This window comes from Myotis nattereri, assembly GCF_964212035.1.
Source record: "Myotis nattereri genome assembly, chromosome: 16".
In the NCBI taxonomy this organism is placed as follows: domain Eukaryota; kingdom Metazoa; phylum Chordata; class Mammalia; order Chiroptera; family Vespertilionidae; genus Myotis; species Myotis nattereri.
This window is the reverse complement of record NC_138091.1, coordinates 29,936,084-29,955,979: the sequence shown is the minus strand read 5'-3', so window position 1 is coordinate 29,955,979 and position 19,896 is coordinate 29,936,084. Positions and strand designations below refer to the sequence as shown.

General features: G+C 39.9%; 3 protein-coding genes across 4 annotated transcripts in view; 1 reads left to right on the top strand and 2 right to left on the bottom strand.

Moving 5' to 3' along the window:
• Positions 1-13,476, bottom strand: part of STXBP4 (syntaxin binding protein 4) — a 121,860-nt gene extending 108,384 nt beyond the window's left edge. Inside the window, exons 1-4 of the mRNA XM_081109612.1 lie at positions 13,379-13,476; positions 7,976-8,051; positions 7,375-7,503; positions 5,189-5,321 (exon numbers count right to left, since the gene is read on the bottom strand). Of these exons, the coding sequence (XP_080965738.1) occupies positions 5,189-5,321; positions 7,375-7,421 (180 nt within the window). The 5' untranslated portion in view covers positions 7,422-7,503; positions 7,976-8,051; positions 13,379-13,476. The remainder of the gene's footprint in view (positions 1-5,188; positions 5,322-7,374; positions 7,504-7,975; positions 8,052-13,378) is intronic.
• Positions 13,477-13,524: 48 nt separating this feature from the next.
• COX11 (cytochrome c oxidase copper chaperone COX11) lies at positions 13,525-18,845 on the top strand. The gene is made up of 4 exons (XM_081109611.1): positions 13,525-13,904; positions 16,755-16,910; positions 17,273-17,398; positions 17,777-18,845. Exons 1-4 carry the CDS (start codon positions 13,542-13,544, stop codon positions 17,957-17,959), a joined length of 828 nt encoding a protein of 275 aa, XP_080965737.1. The 5' UTR covers positions 13,525-13,541; the 3' UTR covers positions 17,960-18,845.
• Positions 18,686-19,896, bottom strand: part of TOM1L1 (target of myb1 like 1 membrane trafficking protein) — a 39,413-nt gene continuing 38,202 nt past the window's right edge. For both annotated transcript variants that reach the window (XM_081109609.1, XM_081109610.1), the window contains exon 16: positions 18,686-19,398. The gene's annotated coding sequence lies outside the window, so the exon portion shown is untranslated. The remainder of the gene's footprint in view (positions 19,399-19,896) is intronic.

Here is a 19,896-nt window from a genome sequence, read left to right as displayed (position 1 = left end):
AGTGCTGAACTCTAAGTGGATTTGTAGATGTTCATTTATCATTATGCTTCATAAGTTCCATATATTTCCCAATATCCTTCTGAATGCATCAAATATTGCACTCTAAACAAGAAAAGTGATCCATCCCCCCAAAAAGAAAGTTCATGTCATTTGCCCGACAATACGCCTAACTACCTAAATTATATTTGGGTTCTATACTCCAAATCTGGTATTCAAAGTAAAGATCCAATAGAGAATTTTAAATCTGATTTTAAAATAAATCAATTAACTAGTAAAATGAAATAAACATTATTGTTAAATCGAACTATAGACCATTTGGAATCTGCAAAAATAATTCCTCATTAGTATCAGTTTAATAACATAGGTTGGAACTGACATGTATTGACTACCTTACTATTGACTTTTGTGCCAAAGCCTGGCAACAATTTAGGGGGGGAAAGGAGGAAATGAAGAAAACCCTGCTTCATTGGAGCAAACCATGGAAAGGTCGCTGACAAGGAAAGAAAGGTTCTTTTAGAAACGGGGTGGTAGATAGTCAATATTAGGTTACTTTGTGTTGACCTAAGCATTCTTGGTATTCAGTTCCTTCTATTTAACTTCCTTGAAAAAGGGAAATTCTATAGTGATGACTCTATGGCAGATGGCAACTCAAGGGCCTTCCATTTGGGCAGGAGCTCTCAGAGGCAGTGCGTGGGGTGGAAGGGCCACAGGCCGGGCAAACAGACAGACCTGCACTCACACTTCAGCTCTGTGGCTTGCTAGCTAGAGATTCACAAACAATGAGAGGGAGGGAGGGGTGAGGGAGAGAAGGTAGGAGATGGGGAGGCACACGACCTCCTCCACAGGGAACGCAGAACTGAATTCTGGCGTCTGAGGCAGCTCCTGTATCTATGTATCTTACAGAAATCAAAGCTGGTTGTCAGGGCTGCAGAGAAAAGGGCTACAGAGAACAGACGTAGGCAGCAGGGTTCAGGCTGACCTGCGACCTCTCACAGCCTCCTCTCGGGCAGTACGGTGTCAGCAGCACAGAGGGAAGAGCCCTTGTATAGGCAGCTAAACGCATCTTACAGTAAAGTCCACTGATGCACTGAACAGCATTCTCAAGCAGGACACGAGTCAGGGGAGACGGGAAGAACAATGCCTTCCGACTATGGCTTCTGGTGTTTCTATATATCTTTTCTTTCTAAAATGTATCTACAGTGGTGGTGGTTTTTTCTTTTCTTTGCTTCCTAGAATAAAATCTTAGCTGATCATGTGAATTTCTGAACTTGCTTAAAAGTCAGAACCTGCAAACTAAAACAAAGCTATTTCTGTAAATGTCTGGCATCCCAAACCAGTGAATTCTGAACCAGCCGCATTGTGTGTGAGAAGATGCTAACTTCAGAGGCCTCTTCCATGCTGTCTCGATCCTGACTCAGCAGTTACTGAGCAACGAGACAACACGATGGGCAAGGTGCCAAGCGCTTTCATGTGCCCGACTTCAGAGTCTGAAATCTTTCAGGTTGACATCTGTAAAGATGCAGTAGTAATGCATTCCTGACCACTGAGATGCTTGTATTAGAAACTACCAACACTGTCCATTTCAGATTATAAAGACTGGTACATCATTTTCTAAATAACTTGTTATCTTATCAGAAACCATCTACCTGTCTGACTCCGATGTAACTAGCTCACTATTCCTCACTACTAAGGGATGTTTTTGCAAGCCTTTGTCCTTTCCCATGCTGCCATCAGCTGTCCACTGAAGGTGCCCTTCTTTTATCACCAGCTACTTATGTGAATCTGAGTCAGTGGTTTAACCTCCACGAGACCCGACTTTCTTAGCTGTAAAGTAGGGATAAATACCTGTCACACAAGGTTGATGCCATCATTAAATAATATATATATAATCAAGCACATGTAGGTGTTAAATACAGGTGAGTAGAATCAGAATCCCAAATCTGTTATGGGCAATTTTTACACTGATAGCGAATTTAATCCTGTTACTCCTAACTTAAGAGCCTGCGATGACTGCCCACTGGTAGAGAAGTTGAAACTCCTTAACTTCCCAAACCCAGCAAAACAAACTAGCTGCAGCCTGCTATTTCTAGCCTCATCATCCAACTTCCCTTCTCGGCATATGAATTCTTCGTTCTATTTTCAGAAAATGTTCTTCAACCCCTAATGCTTTTACACGTACTAATTTCCATCTCGAATGACACCGCCCACCCTGCCACTTCTCTAGCTGATGAACTCTCACTTAACTTCACAGCCAGCCTCGAACATCTCTGCTGTGAGTTTTCCCTGACTCCCTGCATTTACTTAATTGTTCCTTTCTCTTTGCTCCGAAAGCTCTTTTACGTACCTGTATTACTGCACTGACTTTGTGCTGCCCTTGTTTTTTACTCTCCTTATATCCTTTTGCTCCCATGAGAGCAAATTAATTCAGCATCTCCCAAACCAGCAGCACCAATTCTCTTGGCTGGCCAGAATTATGCCCTTGTCATGGTTGCTCCCCCAGCATAGTGCCAGGTACCTAAGTCCACAGTAAATGAATAAGGTCCACGAAATTAAGGTGGCTTTCACAGAAATAAATCATGGCAAAGGAGGAAAGAGCGCGGCACTGCAAAGTGAGCCCTCCTGGCTGCTACCCCTTTAGCTCCACCAATGGGAGTGCTTTCTACCCTTTGCCATCCTGAGGCCTTGGTCCTATTTATCAACAAAGCCCTGGTCCATCTATAGGCTTGAGATTGCCTATTTTATTAGTTCTGAAGCAATACATTAAAATTAGAGCAAGTCAAAGGACTCATATGCATTTAAAATATTAACAATTGTTCAATTTGGTTAACTTGTTCAATAAGGTTAACTTAACAAGGATAACCTTATAGCCTGTGTTCCCTATTCTGAATATACCTACTATGCAGAAGATTTGTGCGATTAGGTGTTTATTAGCATTCTAATACAGTATTTAGAACACAGTGAATGCTACTATTATCGATTTAAAATGTTTAAAAATAAAAGAGCATCCATTTTGTATTTGCAGAGTAAATATGCATATAACTATCCATCATGAGAAAGTACACAAAAAGTAATGTAAGCATTGCCAACTTATTTATTCTTCTGTCTACTACACCTTTCTTTATTTTGGCTGCCTGGACAGTACCAGGTACAAAGAACATTAACAGCTCTGTGCTGCCCTCTAGTGGTAAATATGCAATATAGTCCATTACAGGGTTTTGCTTTTATTAATTCCCTTTCAAACAGGAAATTCTAAGGAAACCAGTAAGAGAAAGTTTTTATTATGAATATAATTTCTTGGTCTGCTATCACTGACAGCTTATTAAGAGCCACTCCACGCCACTGACATCAATTTATTACTTTAATTACCACTATTTTTCATGGAATATAAAAGCACAAGTTGATGCTTGTCTTAAAAGCAAATTCTTGTCACTTGTTAGGTACAATGATCTGTTATTACGTTATATCAAATTCAACCTAGTAAACACCTTAGCTATCCTGAACTCACATACACACACACACACACACACACACACACATACCTCAGCTTCAAAACTAAAGTAGTACTAAACATTTCAGTTCTTAAAAGAAAAATTCATTTTTGCTTGAATTTGTTTAAATTTAGCATTTAAATATGTTCCTATTTGGTTAATAATTTAAATTCAATGGCCCAAAATTTATATCATTATCATATCACAAACTTACTGTATAATACTTATAACTATGCATTTGGAAGATACCTTATTATCTCAACAAGTCTGAAACAAAATCATTTCTATTATTTTTGAAGTTATTAGTAAAACTGACTTTTTTCCCTAACAAAGAAAAAAAAATCCAGTAAAAGAGATAAGCTGCTTGCTAAACAAGTGTTTGGGGTGGGAACAGGGATAAGACTAAGTGTATTTATTCAACCAAAACAAGTAGAATAAGAAATAACAATATGAACAAACCTAATGATAAGAGAATCCTTTCTCATACTATACAGTTTGATATAAATAGGATTTTTATTAAATTCTTTATATCCTATCTATTTCCAAAAAGCACTGGGGCCACTTTTCAATAAAAGACATATATAAGCACAGCAGTAAAACAAAAATAGCAAATAAAATCCAAGAGAAATGAGAACGCAAATATAGTAACCAGTTTGTTAACTAAGTTGCTGGTATTGTGCTTCAGACTTGGGTCTGAGCCTCCTAGCAACCAAAGGAAAAAGGGACTAACGATTTACATATTTCTTACCTTAAAGCAGCGGTTCTCAACCTGTGGGTCGCGACCCCTTTGGGGGTCGAACAACCCTTTCACAGGGGTCGCCTAAGACCATCGGAAAACACATATAGAATTACATATTGTTTTTGTGATTAATCACTATGCTTTAACCCTTTGTGGTCCAATTTTATTTTTGGAATCCAAACAGTCTGGTCCAAATTAATTGACGGGATTGAATGTTGAACTGGTTTGTGGTGTCGACCTCAGCCTTGACGTTGGACCTGCTCCTAGCGCCTGGTCTGTCGAGTCAGCCTCGACGTTGGACCGAAAAGGTTAATTATGTTCAATTTGTAACAATGAAATCGGGGGTCACCACAACATGAGGAACTGTATTAAAGGGTCGCGGCATTAGGAAGGTTGAGAACCACTGCCTTAAAGAGAAGAGTAAGACATTCTAATTCCTAAAAAAGGATATTCTCTCATCTTAATTCTAAATCTAATTTCCCATGTGAGCAAGTAATTAGTGATATAATTAACAAGCTGAACAAAAATTATAGTAAATTTAAAATGAATGAATTTTATTTGCTGAGTGTTTGTGTTTATTTTGTTTTACATTTAGGATAGGCGAAATGAATATACTTCAAGCTTAAGTGATCCAAATTAGTCCGAACTCCGAGCAGTCTAGAGATAACAACACGTCTTCAAATATAATTTCTCTTAACCAAAAATAGGATAAGAGCTGAATAGCATAAATTAAAAATCTATAACCTTTAGTGATAGCCTAAAGGCTGTTATTTTCACATTTTATTTCATATTCATTCTTAGGGCAAAGCTCCTTGAGGGTAACAGGCCTATTTTCCAGTTCCTTTGTTCACAGGGGACATTCAGCTAATATTAAGACTAGACTGATGAGACAGAAAACAAACCTTGTTACTAATGGTTTTGTTCTTTTTGGTGAAGGTTTTTTTTAAATTTTCATTTTTACCTTATAACAGTCTCCGCCAGGAATGATTTCCTGAATATACACAAAGGGACCTTCATTCCGGTTAATTCCTCCGAGGATCTTCAGACCAAGGCCTGTTTCCTTGGTAACAGTAATCAGCTGCAAGGCAGGGTCCCTAAGATAAAGTAAATTAGCACTCACAGGTCACAAGCGATCTTACGAGGTTCTCCTTAAACTACTTGTTGAATCAAATTCTTGGATCTAGATGACTCAAAGTACTCAGTACATTCCAGCAGCTACATGTTAAAAAGTATGGTGAAACAAAAGCAATCAAATGGATTGTCTTATCTGTAACTTTCATTTTCTCTACAAAACAACCAAACCATAAAAAAAAAATACAGCAATAATGCTTATTTCTTTGGCGAACAAACAAAAATAGTTCAAAAATATAATAGAGATAAATTTTAAAAATTTATTAAAGGTGATAGAAAAGATTTGCTTTTATTGATTTTTAGACTATTTAATATTGAACAATTCCAATACTAGACATTTTAATGAGTGAGGTAAGTGACTTTAAAGTAAAAGTGGCCATTTAAAGCAAAAGAAATATAACCTCCATTTGAATTACAAAAAAAAAAGTTTATCCTTTTAATTGGGAGCAGTATTTTCCTGGTACAAAGCACTGCTCCAGCTGTGATTTCCATCAGACATAAGAGCAATGCCATCAGAAAAGAGTGCGTGTCTAAATGTTCTGTGAAAGGTATCCCCCCAAGTTACATCTTAGAACACTCTGGTCAGAGCACTGACTTTCTCTTATGGGCTTGATTTGCACTAAGTAGTTGGAAAAAGTTCTGTGCTGAGCTGCTCAGCACCAAGACATGGAGCTCTGTGCACACTCTGCAGCTAGGCCTGGCTGGTGCCGCTTGGAGACTGGACCTTTCCAGCGGTCAGAGGAGGAAGCATCAGGGAAAGGCCCCCTGAGTTTAACTAGCCAGATGCCCTTCTCCAGGGAAGACCTGTGAACCTGAGTCCAACGGCTGGTCCACACTTGTTCACCATGTAAGCAACAGTAGATGTCTAATGTAGAGCAGAACCTAGTAAAGAATTAATCACTTTGAGAAAACATATATATAATTATGTGGTTCATGGACATATATACACATATATAACCTTTATGTATATTTATATGTATATGTAAAAAGAGCACTGAAAAAAACCACAAGAATAAAAATGGTTATCTAGGCGAGAAATGAGGCCGCAGAGTTAAGGACAAGCATGAAAGCAAGCCTTCTCTGAATGTGCCTTGTTATGTGGGTGTGACATGCTGCAGAATGGCAATTCTTCCCACCCCTGTCTGCATGCCTCTTGGAAAGTGACTCTACCGCTACTTCCATTAAAAAGTCTACATCTCTATACCTTGAATTTGGACTTGACTATTTAAATTGCTTCAGCCAATAGTACTCCAGCAAATGTGAGGAAAATAGACATTTGACAAACATATGTGCTTCCTCCTGGGACCATTCCACTGCCACATAAAAAAGCCTGAACTGCCCGGCCGGTGTGGCTCAGTGGTTGAGCGTCGACCTATGAACCAGGAGGTCAGGGTTCGATTCTGGTCAAGGACACATGCCCAGGTTGTGGGCTCAATCCCCAGTGGGGGGGCGTGCAGGAGGCAGCCAATCAATGATTCCCTCTCATCATTGATGTTTCTATCTCCCTTCCTCTCTGAAATAACAAAAAGAAAGAAAAAAAGCCTGAACTAGCCTCCTGGAAGCTGAGATCAGGTGGAAAGAGGCAACCATCATCCAGCCTTCCCGGCTAGGCCCCAAAATATGTGAATGACATCAGTAGGTGTAGACCAGAAGAATTAATCACAAACTCATGGCAAAGGATAAAAGCTTGTATTTTTAATGCACTTGGAGGTGGTTTGTTACTCAGCAAAAGTTAATCTTATGTTACTTTTATACTGAAATTATAAAATATTTTAGATATTCAAAAATTAGATCAATTTTATAAAGCAATCTCGAAAAATAATTCTAAAAGGGAATGCAGAATTTGCCCTTTACACTGATTTACACTAAAAGGTGATTATTGATCAACTTCTCATTACTGCTATCCTAGACCACAGGTTGTTAACTGTATAACACTTTCCACCAGACACTCACGAATATTTGACAGATTTAAAACTATGATAGTTCAAAACATACTAAATTTAATTTAACCATTACTTTTCAAGTAGACCGGATGGTACTGCAGCAGATGAATTTTTATTCATGGTTTCACCATAGTAGCTTGCATTTAACAGCCGTGCAAATGAGAATCTGATGAAGAGTCTATAAATTCTTCTTTTCCTAAGACTGGGGAGGCAGAAAACAAAGTGTCATGTCTTAGAACAGTCAAATGTGCTCCATAAGTTTGCATAAAAACATTACATGCATTTGGCACATAAACAATATGTGCCTGTGTGTAGATGTTACATGAATTTTATGTATTTTGGGCCATGTCATTTTAGTCATTGCTCATCGTATCTGAGAAATGTAAAGACAGTACTGTAGATAGAGACATAGATAAAGGTATCAAGGTATACCTATATCATCATAACATCTACATCTATATGAAAGCTGCACTGCTGACAGAAGTGAGGAATACAGGGAAGCTTTCGGTAACTACGATAGCTTCCACCATTAGTAAGCGTAAAAAGCACGTAATAATAAAAGACGGAGGGAAATGTCTTTTCTGAGCACAAGGCTAGGAAGTTTATAGTCAGAATGTCTGCAAAATAATGATACAACACACTGTTGAAGAAAATAGAAATTCCTGTTGTCTCACCGACTATCATGAGGGACTTCCTGCAGATCCTAGATTAGTCTGACTCATATTACTCCACAAGCTTCTTCAAATTTTCCTAAGAAAAGAAAAAAGTATTTTGATCTCTTTCACAGAACCACTGTAAAAATTAGAGAACAGTGGTATCATTCAATTAAAAAATATTTGAACAGAGATTTACCACCTCTTCATAAGAAACAGAACGGAGTATACAAATGAAGCTATAAAAGATTTTAGGATCCTTTAGCACAATCCTCTCATTAAAGAAATGAGGGTCACAGAGATTGCGTACTTTCCCCACCCAAATAAGAATCGGTCACTGGTTGTTTTCCCAGCTAGAATGCAGGCTGCAGAACCTAGAATGTGGACCTTGGTTTCAGAAACACCTGGGTTCCAATTTGTGCTGCTGGGCTTTTCTGAGCCCGTTTCTTCATAGGTATATTAGGCAATAGTGATGGTTTTCCAAACGAATACCCATGTCAAAACCTAGCAAATTATTTCACCCTCAATATGTGTTGTTTGTTATAAATCAATGATACCTTAATCAACTTTTTAAAAAATCGGATTTTCAGTTAAAAAGGGCAGCGGAAGTGGAACTCAAAGTGGTAATTTGTGCACTTTATCACATCAGAGATTCTTCAAGCGAGCATTAACTATTTATATAACCCTACAGCTGTTTAAGGACACTGACAAAAATCAGGAATAAGTCTCTTCCCTGGGGTAGACTTTACTTAATTGATCTTTTTTTAAATGACATTAAGGTTTCAGGAAATAAAGATATAAAAGGTCAGAGGGTTCTTTTACTATCTCCTTTCTTGTGTACCCAGGGGCAATTTTCCAGCTACCCGTGCATTTTTTCCCTTTCAGGAATCCAAACAGTCAGGAATGCTGCTCATCTGTCTCGGGGGTGGACACATAGCTCTGCCTGTAACACAGCCCCATCCTGTGGGAAATACCGAAAGGCTTCAAAGGAGTCCTACATTTCTTGAAACATGAGATCTTTGTCAGAGTCACAGCTCACTGTTCTCGGAAGTTTCCGTAGACTCTCTGACTCCCTTCTGCTTGCCACACTCACGCACTCACCCACCAGACATGTACTCAGCACAGTCATGCAGGCACTATGTAAGGGCTTGTGTTATTATGCTGAACAATCCAAGGTCCCTGTTTTTATAGCATTTACCCTCTAGTGATGGGAGAAAAACAATTAAAAAAAGGAAACAGCAGCCCTAGCCAGTTTGGCTGAGAAGATAGAGCGTCGGCCTGGGGACTGAAGGGTCCCAGGTTCAATTCTGGTCAAGGGCATATGTCCCCCCCCCCCGCCCCCCCCCCCTCACCCCCACCCCCATTGCAGGCTTGATCCCCAGTAGGGGGCGTGCAGGAGGCAGCCAATCAATGATTCTCTCTCATCACTGATGCTTCTATCTCTCTCTCCCTCTCACTCCCTCTCTGAAATCAATTAAAAAATATTAAAAAAAAACAGAAGGAAGCAGCAAAATAAACTAACTTTCAGATACCAAAAGATAGTATAATCACATTTGGCTGGAAGAGGAGTGCTAATTTAGGTCAGGTAGTGGTGTCTCAGCCAAGATCCGAATAATAGATCAGCCAGAAGAAAAACTGAGGGACAAAGTACCCCAGGCAGAGAAAAGGCCTCAAGGCAGCAAAATAAATTTGGGACATTTACAGCATAGAAGGAGGTGTGTCTCACTGGTGGAGCATCGACCTATGAATCAGGAGGTCCTGGTTCGATTCCCCATCAGGGCATATGCCTGGGTTGCAAACTTGATTCCGGGTGTGAAAGGCACCCGGTGCAGGAGGCAACCAATCAATAATTCTCTCACATCATTGATGTTTCCATCTCTCTCTCCCTCTCCCTTCCTCTCTGAAATCAATAAAAATACATTTTTATAAAAAGAGGAGTGTGGATGGAGCCTGGTGAATGCAGACAGAGATAGATCGGAGATAAAGTTAGAAAAGTAGGCAGGGTCGAGATGAACTAGGGTCTAATGGGTTGTGGAAAGGAGTTTGGATTTTTGCTTGATCTTATTTCATGCAACCTGGCTATTCTCAGGACACCTGAATTGGCCTTTTTCCTTATCTCTTACTTTTAGGTTGACTGCGCTTTAGCAGAACGTCAGAACGTCAGTCAGTTGGTTCATTTGGAATATAACATGTATCCTGGGGCCAGGACAAAATGAAAATGCAAGTCCCTGTTAAAAAAATTATTTCAAGATCATGACAGCAGAGCATTAAACCAAATACAAGGCCCAACTGAGCCAGCGGCCCTTTTAAAAGCAGGTCCTTGTGCAACTGCACGGGCACACAACCTTGAAGCTGGCACTGATCTTGATAAAAGTTACTGGTGAATGATTTCTGTTTTCATTTCATCTTATCTATCAATCATATAAACGTAGCCCCTGAAGCCTTTTATATGGAGTAGCCCCTGAAACATGTGGCTTAAAGGAAGATGCCAAGAATAAGAAACCAGGATATCAAGACTTACGAAGGCAGCTTCATGCCACGAGTGTGCTTTAATTTATTGGGAAACAGTGAATATTCAGCCTCGTCTCAAGCAAACTGGAATTCACTACTTCTTACTATTTATTCAAATGCATTACTCTTCCTCCTTTAGGTACAGGAAAAATCTTGCAATATACAGCTGCCAAATAAACAGTTGTTTGTAATGCCAGATTGTTAGGTATTTCACATTGCCAAATGAACCCAGTAACTTTATTAGATAGACAGTTACAAAATACAGCTCAGTGACTAACATACTAAGGTTTAAATTGCAATTTCCTGAATTTATATTAGCCATTAAAATGCCAAAAATTAATTAGAAACCAAATTTTTAAAATAATACATCTTTATAATCTGTAAGTCTTCAGAAAGTCTGAAAAGCAATAACACACAACAGGGAAACATTGTGTGACTCAAAATTTCTTTTTTCTTTCTTTTCAACCTTCACCATTTCTCAGTCCCCACCCCCAAAATGATTTATATAAAAATAACCTATTTTACTTACTATGTAAAATTAGGCATTATCATATCTAACATCTAACTAGATAACTAGCTAGAAAGGGTTCACAAGGATTAATCATTTACGGCTGAGCAATGACATTACAAATTAAAGGTGCCAAGTCTGAAATCTCAGTCCAGCCCCTTATATTTTAAGTTCGTTTGTAATCAACACCTCTACTACCTGCAGAACAAGGTTGTACTAGTCATGCCCTGAGGTGCTCCCATTCCATTCCAGGCAGAATCCATTATGTAGCATTCATTATCATAATTATTTATGCATTATCACAAGCAGACTCAGACTCACAAGAATTGCAGCCAACACCACTTTATTGCTATCAAGATTATTGTACCTTGGAAAGGAATAGTTTCAGTTGCAATTACAAAACAAAATAAAATAATAGAACCCGAGACAAAGACACTATGACTGACATTTATATGTACTGCAACCTGTTGCTACATGAAAAGGTTGCCTAGAGGATGTTGGAGGGAATGTACTCTTGCTTTCAGTGACATTAACATTTGCATGGGGCTTGAGTCTACACTGTAAGAAATTTAAAATATGACAGATCACGTCCCCAAAGAGCTGACAATCTGGTGTAAGAACTAAGGGAGATACAGATGAAAAGATTTTCAAACATCCTCATAAAACAAAACAAATAAATTTGTATAATCACATAATCTTGAGACTTTTGTGCCAGAGTAGAAAAGAGTCAAAGGGTGCTTGGATTTTATTGGCTTTAAAAAAAAAATAATATATATATTTTTTAATTGATTTCAGAGAGGGAGAGAGAGGGAGAAAGAGATAGAAACATCAATGATGAGAGAGAATCACAGGTCAGTTGCCTACTGGGGATCGAGCCTGTAACCTGGGCATGTGCCCTGACTAGAATCGAACCTCGACCTCCTGGTTCATAGGGTGATGCTCAACCACTGAGACACACTGGCCTGGCACGATTATTCTTTACAAAACAAATATAAAAAGAGAATGTCAGCCAATTTTTCCAGAAATTTTTCCAGGAATGCCTGCACAGAAGACAAGAGAGCAACCTCCCCAATTTCAGCAACCACGAAGTTTATATGTATTTTTCCTGATTTTTACTGTTTTGGTAATATGAATCAAAAGAAGAAATATTAATACCACCTGGGAAGAACCCCAACCAAAGAAATCTGAAATATATAGTAAATGCCCCTCCCCCTTTTCTGTTTATTTTGCATGCTGGTGCTAAACTCCCAAGCGTCATGATTTAAAAAGAAATTGTACGCCCTTCTAATTTATTTCCAGGATGAGGGGACATTTTTGCTTTCTTATGCGGCTCTTTGAAAATGTGTTGCACGCAGTTCCTAAAAAATAAAATGTTTACCTTTGAAAGAAAAAATAATAAAATTACACTATCTTATTCCGTTGTCTTCATTGTACAGATTGAATGTTATTGATCATCCCCTGAGTCATCAGAAGAAAAGTCTATAACAGAAGTGATCCTGACTTTCTCTATGTTGTAGCCCTAGTAGGTTGAACAGGGTCTGGCCCACGGGAACAGTGAAATAAGTAAGTAAATAACTGAAAATCATTTCTCAGGCAGCTCTGGTCATTAGAAAGGAAGCCTGACATTTACTAATTTTTCACTATGTCTCAGGCACTGTGCAAATCACTTTACACGCATAATCTATTACGATTCCTAAAAGGTCACGAAGTCTGGGGCCCAATAACTGGCCCCAGGACACCAGGCCGACATGCAGACCCAGGGATGAATCCGGACCGAACCTCGGAACCTGGGCTCTTCACCGCGACTTCACATAGTTTCTAAGAGATGCTTCCGTTACAGCAACACCGGCTCTGCTGTCTAGTCCAGTCCGTCCGGTGGGATAACGGAAGAAGCTATCGCATCCCCGAACATCTATTTCCCGAGATGAACATCCCCGCTTCCTCCCGGCCTTCCTTAAATGACCCTCGCATCCTGGCCACTCTCCACCAACTTCGGATGGACGGCGTCCCTCCGGCTCCACCAGCGGTGATGTCGCTGGGCTCCTAGCTGGGGGCGTCGGGGCAGGGGACGCCCATTCCCTGGGGCTGAGAAAATGACGTGATTGCTCGAGGGGCTGTTGTTGGTCACCCCAGGAAGGCGTCCCAGGACAGGTGACCCCAGCGCCGGGGCCGCGCGGCAAGGAGCAGGCGGGCGGCCAGAGAACCCCAGGTAAAAGGACCGCGGGACAGCGGCCGTGGGGGGCCACTGGGTCGAGACAAAGACCGATGCCGTTTAGGAAGACCGGGGTCACCACCCCGAGTGAGGACGGGTGCACGGGAGGAGCGTAAGGCGTTTTCCTAAAAGTGAGATAAGTCGGAGCGAAACCAAGTGGGAGGAACAGTCCTAAAGCAAAACGCGAACTTACCGGTAACCTGGCAACCCGGCCTCCGTAGCGCGACTCCGGGCGTAGCTTCCCCAGCAGCCTGGTAGCCAAGGCAGCGGCGGGCTCCACGCTGGTATCGCGAGACAGAGCAGGCCTCGCGAGATCTTCCCTCGTGCGTGACCGGCGGACGTCCTTTCCGGACGCTATGGGAGGGCTCTGGCGCTCGGGATGGCGGCGCGTCGCTTTCTGCGGCTGGCGCTGGCGTCCCCTTGGCCCCCCGATCAGCGTCGCGGAGAGGGTGGAGCGGTGCCTCAGGCCGGAGAGGAGTGGGACGGGAGGTGCTGAGAGGGGCCTGAGGCTGCTCGGAACATGGAGGCGCCCGAACCTGGCCCGAGACCTGGCCGTGCAGCCGGCGCGGCGGCCGAAGAGCACGAACCCGCACGCGCGCGCGCAGGACGAGGAATGGCGGCAGCGAAACAGAACCGTCCTCACGTACATGGCCGCGGCCGCCGTGGGCATGCTGGGGGCGTCCTATGCCGCCGTGCCTCTTTATCGGCTCTACTGCCAGGTAGGGGCCGCCGCTGCCCACCCCACTGGGCGGTGTCCCGTTGGGACGTCCGAGATGATCGCCCAGAAGGGAAACGGGCCCAAAGCGGTGACCGGGCCAAGGTCACCACGGAAGTTCGCGGCGGAGCTGCAAGTTACAAATAGAGTGATCCTGCTGCAGAGTGAGATTCCTTCATCTCTGAGCTCGCCCGAAAGGTCCGCAGCCTGCACTCCGGAATCCAGCCATCTGCTTTACCCTCCGGCTGCAGGCGCTCGCGCCCGCTTTAAAAAATGTAGTGCGTGTTAGCACATTGACTCGGTGAGCCAGCCACACGGTTGATGTGCGCAGGTTCACCCTGGAGATGGGAGTCCGCGTGTTACTTGTGCTTACACCGGGAGTAGCTTTTTATCCATCAAAAGAGACATGAATTAGGCCTTTGAGGGCCCCATCCCCGTTCATTTGTAACTAACGTGCTTATCCTGGGCTCCGTGTTCATCCGCATCCAGCTGGTTCTCCGTGTGGTCCTCGGGACCGGCCGGGTCAGCATCACCTTGGAACTTGAGTGCAGATTCTTGTGCCCAACTCCTGACCTACTCAATCAGGAGCCTGGGCGTCAGTAAGTGAATAAGTCCTCTAGCTGGTTTTGATGCAAACTAATGTTTGAGAACCACTGGCCAAGGCAAACTCCCCCTAATTCATATATGGCCTCTATAGTTCTTAAAAGTAGTAATTTCTGTTACTCCGGCATTGGAGTAACCAGGCAAACTTCCCCTAATTCATATGTGGTCTCTATAGTTCTTAAAAGTAGTAATTTCTGTTACTCGGGCATTGGAGTAACCAGGGAGCTTTTTAAAAAACTGACAGATCAGTGACATCCCAAACCAATTAAATCAGAATGTCTTGGAGTGGGGGTCAGGCATTAGTAATATTTTAAAGATTGCTCAGAATCTTTTCCACTGTTCCTACCTGGCTAACTTCCCCTGAGCTTACAGAGGTGAACTTACCTTTATTTTGTGTGATGACCGAGACACAAGTCAAAGGGACTTTTTCAGCCTCCTGATAGCAGCATTTATGTGGGAAAGTGCAATCGCTTGATTTGTGGAGGATGTGTAGAATGTGAATTAGTTTCCAGCAGAGGCCAGCCAAGGGCCAGCCTGAATCCCAAAACAGCAAGCAAGTATGGACCACCACAGACCAAGTTGATTTTATTCCTTAGGGAATATTTAGCAATGTCTGAGGACATTTTTGGTTGCCACAACCTGGCAGGAGGTTGCTACTCATATCTGGTGGGTAGAGGCTAGGGATGCTGCTAAACATCTAACAAACAGGACAGACACACCCCACCTCACCACCAAAAAAAAGAATTATCCAACCCGAAACGTCATTAGTGCCAAGGTTGAGAAATCCTGGCCCAAACTGCAATGAATGGCAATATTTTGTGTGCATGTGTGCAAGCACAGGGCAGAAAAGTAAAAGCAGTTGTGATTTATCCTAAATTTAAATCACAGTTGGATGTTAAATAGTGACATTTCCAACCAGAGTATCTCTTTCACTTTTGGACTCAGAACTTTAGAGGCAAAAAGAAGGGCTTATATAAACCACTTAATACAGTGAGCTCATTTTATGAATCTGCAACATGTGCCCAAAGAAAGTAAGATTTATAGAGTTCTTGGATTCAGTTAGTGGAAGAACTAGACTGGATACCAGGGCATATTCTCAGTGCCCTTTCCTATTTTTTCTAATCATCAGACATAAATTTAAAGAATCTATATTCGAAGACGGCCAGTCAGAAATAGTGCCTGAAGGAATCTATATTCAAGTGATTTCGAATTCTTTAGGAAAAGGAGTCATATGTTAAAACGTAAGCATTCTAGCCTTCTTGGGCAGAAGGATATACTTATACATTACACAAAGATAAAGGCTTGCCCTCTGATGCATCTTTTAGGGTTATAATGTAATTTGCATGGCAGTCAAGTGAAGCTAGCTGACTGGTGTAACAAGGGGGAGTTAGTAATACTATATTTTGCTGGGAGTCTTCCCCTAGCCTCAAATTTGGTATTTTTTTCCTAGTATAGTAACAGATTAATTATCCGGAGACCAGAATTCTGGCAACCTCAAGCATCAGAAGAATGATCAGCCTGGAAGTAAGAATATTTTTTTAAAGCATTTTTGATGATAAATAATGGCAAGAAAGATAGGGAAGAAGTGTCATACACAGATTATTCCGATGTCTTATGATTAGTTCATTCAGTGGCCAAAGAGATCAAGTTCTCTGATATCTGTAAAAGCTATACTACACAAAAATTACAAAAGTTACAAAAACATTTACCAACATGGGAAAATACTTGTGGTGCTTGAGAAAAGCAGATTACAGAAGTGAAGCTAAAATGAATCTGTGCTATAAAAGTTAATAGTATGAAAAAGGACCAGATAGGAAAATTGAATTATTTAAATAGTTTTACTAAAATGACAGGAATGTGGGTAAATTTTATTTCTATTAATAATAGTTGATATGAAATACTAGGAATAAAGGAAAGTATGCTTATTGAAAAGCTAAATATTCTGAACTGTATTATCAGTGAAGAGTCTTCTGTCTTCCAAATGACTCATTTTTGACCATGCCACATAACCGAGTGATTACTGAGAAAATATGACTTAAATAAATTTATGCCTTTGACACCCTCCCCCCCCCCCCCCCCCCCGCAAAGTGGTTAAATCATTTGACACATTCATAGGAAATGGTCAATGATAGTACATAAACTTTGCTCCTCTTGTGTTATTAAAGTTAAATGGTTTTTAAAAGTATGATTTTGTGCAATAGATCGTCAGCACCTAAAAGTAATACGTAACATATTACACTTCTTTTTCTAGACTACTGGACTTGGGGGATCAGTAGCAGCAGGCCATTCATCAGACCAGATTGAAAACATGGTGCCTGTTAAGGATCGCATCATTAAAGTCACCTTTAATGCAGATGTGCACGCAAGTCTCCAGTGGAACTTTAGACCTCAGCAAACAGAAATATATGTAAGTGATCAAAGAAATACCTGTAAGTATTAAAAGATTACTTTTTTCAGTGTAAAAATTCAGTGTAACTTAAAACTGTTTCACAATTTTGGAAACACTCATCTAAATTTAATTTCAAAATGTTGAGAGACTCCATAACTAAGTATGCATATTAGAGCATTGGTTCTTCACTAATATATATACAAGTAAAATTTGGAAATCAGGTGTTCATGGGTAGTATTCACTATTTTGCTGGCTCTTAGTTTAGATTAGGTATTATGGTCTGATGGATAGGAAAAATAATGTGACTGATTTAGTAGGGAAAGAAGGAGCTGTGTGAGGCTTAAAGTATTGATAATGAATATGCTTTTTTAAAAAAACAGGTAGTGCCTGGAGAGACTGCACTGGCGTTTTATAAAGCTAAGAATCCTACTGACAAACCAGTAATCGGAATTTCTACGTACAATGTTGTACCATTTGAAGCTGGACAGTATTTCAATAAAATACAGGTACAACTAAATGCAAACTATAGAATATGATAAAAGTACAAAAAAACTATTTAGTACTAAATTTAATGCAGTATTTTAGTGGGTATTGATTTCTGAAAACTCATTTCTTCTAAACTTCAAACTACTTTTTTTTCATTGCTTATAACAGCTCTGTAGAGGTTTAGAGCCAAACTAAATGGAAATCTGCTTTTAAGATTAGAAGAATTTGTTGATGCTCAATCCTTAAAGCAGAACTGAAAAGATGCTGTTACCCTATCACAGAATTTAAAGATTATATTTAACAGTATGCTTATTAAAGCCACTAAATGCACCATTAGTTTTTATTCTAGATAATAGAATAGAAATATTAATAAACTAATACCTTTCTATAACTTCTAGTGCTTCTGTTTTGAAGAACAAAGGCTTAATCCACAAGAGGAAGTAGATATGCCAGTGTTTTTCTACATTGATCCTGAATTTGCTGAAGACCCAAGAATGGTGAATGTTGATCTCATCACTCTTTCTTATACTTTTTTTGAAGCAAAGGAGGGCCACCAGTTGCCAGTTCCAGGCTATAATTGAAGTCAGTATCTTATGATTCAAATTTGTGATTTTTGAAAAATCATGTATCTTGTCTTCTCAGAAGAGAAACATTCTACAATAATGTATTCTATTCTTTTTTATGCTTTCTATATTAAATATTATATACTTCCCCCCAACTAATTTACCCTACTTAAAATTGAGAAGAGGTTCAGCTTTTTATTAGAAGAAATCCACTTGCCTATTTAGAATGTATGACTGTTCAAAGCCGTGCTTTGCTAAGTAGTAATAAAAGAAACTGCTTTGTTTCTTAAATATGTAGGCATGGTCCCTTCCCAATTACTAGCATTACCTACCTGTAGTAGTCCTTTTTTTGTTAATGCCCAGTATTGTCTCAAGATCTAGGTCAGAACTTCTGACTATGTTTCTAAAACACTTGGTTACTACTTTTTTTTTTTTTTTTCATTGTGTACAGTCACTATTTGAAAAGCTCCAAGTGGAAGGGGAATCACTAAGCCCTAACAGTTTGCCCAAAGATTAATTCTGATTTCAGATGGGACTGTTCTTCCTTTAAGATACAGGGCGATTTACATTCAGAGTACTGAAGTTTTGGTATCATGAAATTGAAATGAAATGCAAATATCTACTAGACTTCTAGTATTTCTTGTGATAGCTCCAAGTCCCTGAATGTTAAAATGCAAGTGTGGGAAATGTGAAGATTACTCACATAAGTTCTGCAATGAACAAACTGTAAAAAAAGATGTATTAAATTGTTTTAATAGTAATTTATTTGTCATTGTAATTTATGATATAAATGAATGTATAATTTATTCTGAATATTTTCCAGTAGTCGTTTCAGAAAAAAACTAAATTGCAATAAAAAAAAAAGAGAGAACATTTAGTATTATAAAGAATTGTATTTAAAGGCAACTTGATGTAGCATCCTGTGACCTCTTCAGGATACATGAAATAGGAACTACAATATTAAGGTTTTTACAATTCATAATTCTAAACAAGAATATTATTTATAAAAAAGTGCACATATTCGGCTTTAGTTAAATGAAGGCACTCGCTATTCTCCTGAATACTATATTTAGTTTCTTACATTTTGTGCTTACATGAACTCAGAATTATTTTGTAATAAAATAATATCCATCTACTCTCATCACAGCCATGTGACGATTTCTAAATGTAGGAACGCCTGAGAAACATAAGATGCTCCAATTAACCTGATTGGCCCCAGTACAATGAATTTTTTCTTCTGTTGGAGTTTTAAGTGAAAAATGTTAAAAGCAAGTTTTTTTGAGATAAAAGTTGAACTGTTACTCTTCTATTTAAATTTCACTGTTGCCAAGGAGAAGTGTTCCACCCTGGTTTTAAAGTGTTGGTAGATCTTGTCTTCTGGGCCTCACAGCTGGACAGTTACCTCTTGGGGAGTTGTTACCCCTAATGCAGCTAGTGAGCTGGTCCTTCCTTTTCACCTAGAAGAAACAGAAAATAGTCAGCCATCCCCATCCTTTCCTTCTCTGTCCCCATTCCTTGGTAACTAGAGGGCCACACACTAGCAGAGGAAAGGCGGGAATGTCCTGTTTCCATTGGGGGGGTGCAAGGGGAATAAATAAGGTTAATGGGTTATTAGTGGCCATGCATTCATTAATAAATAAGTGGGATGACTAGTCCAGCAAATAAAAGTCATCCAGACCTATCTGGATTAACAATGGATGGTTTCTACCTGTCCCAGTTAACAGGTGTCTATTGCACATATAAGACAGATGTCTGATTCTAGTGCTAAAAAGTTCTTATTGATCATCTGTTTTTGTTAGCATTAATATTTTTATACACAGATGAATTTCTGCATTCCCAAGATTTATTATTTTTAGTTAACAAGGTCACAATGTATTTCATTGGGGAACAAATAGTTCATTCAATTGAGTGATTTGAAGGAATTTGTATATTAATATTTCACTCATTAAAGCGTC

Excerpts from the sequence above, each read along its gene's own strand:
- COX11 (XM_081109611.1), top strand. The coding sequence starts at position 13,542 with ATGGGAGGGCTCTGGCGCTCGGGATGGCGGCGCGTCGCTTTCTGCGGC. Across the intron at positions 16,911-17,272 it reads CTCAGCAAACAGAAATATAT|GTAGTGCCTGGAGAGACTGC; the intron begins GTAAGTGATCAA and ends TTAAAAAAACAG. Across the intron at positions 17,399-17,776 it reads AGTATTTCAATAAAATACAG|TGCTTCTGTTTTGAAGAACA; the intron begins GTACAACTAAAT and ends TATAACTTCTAG.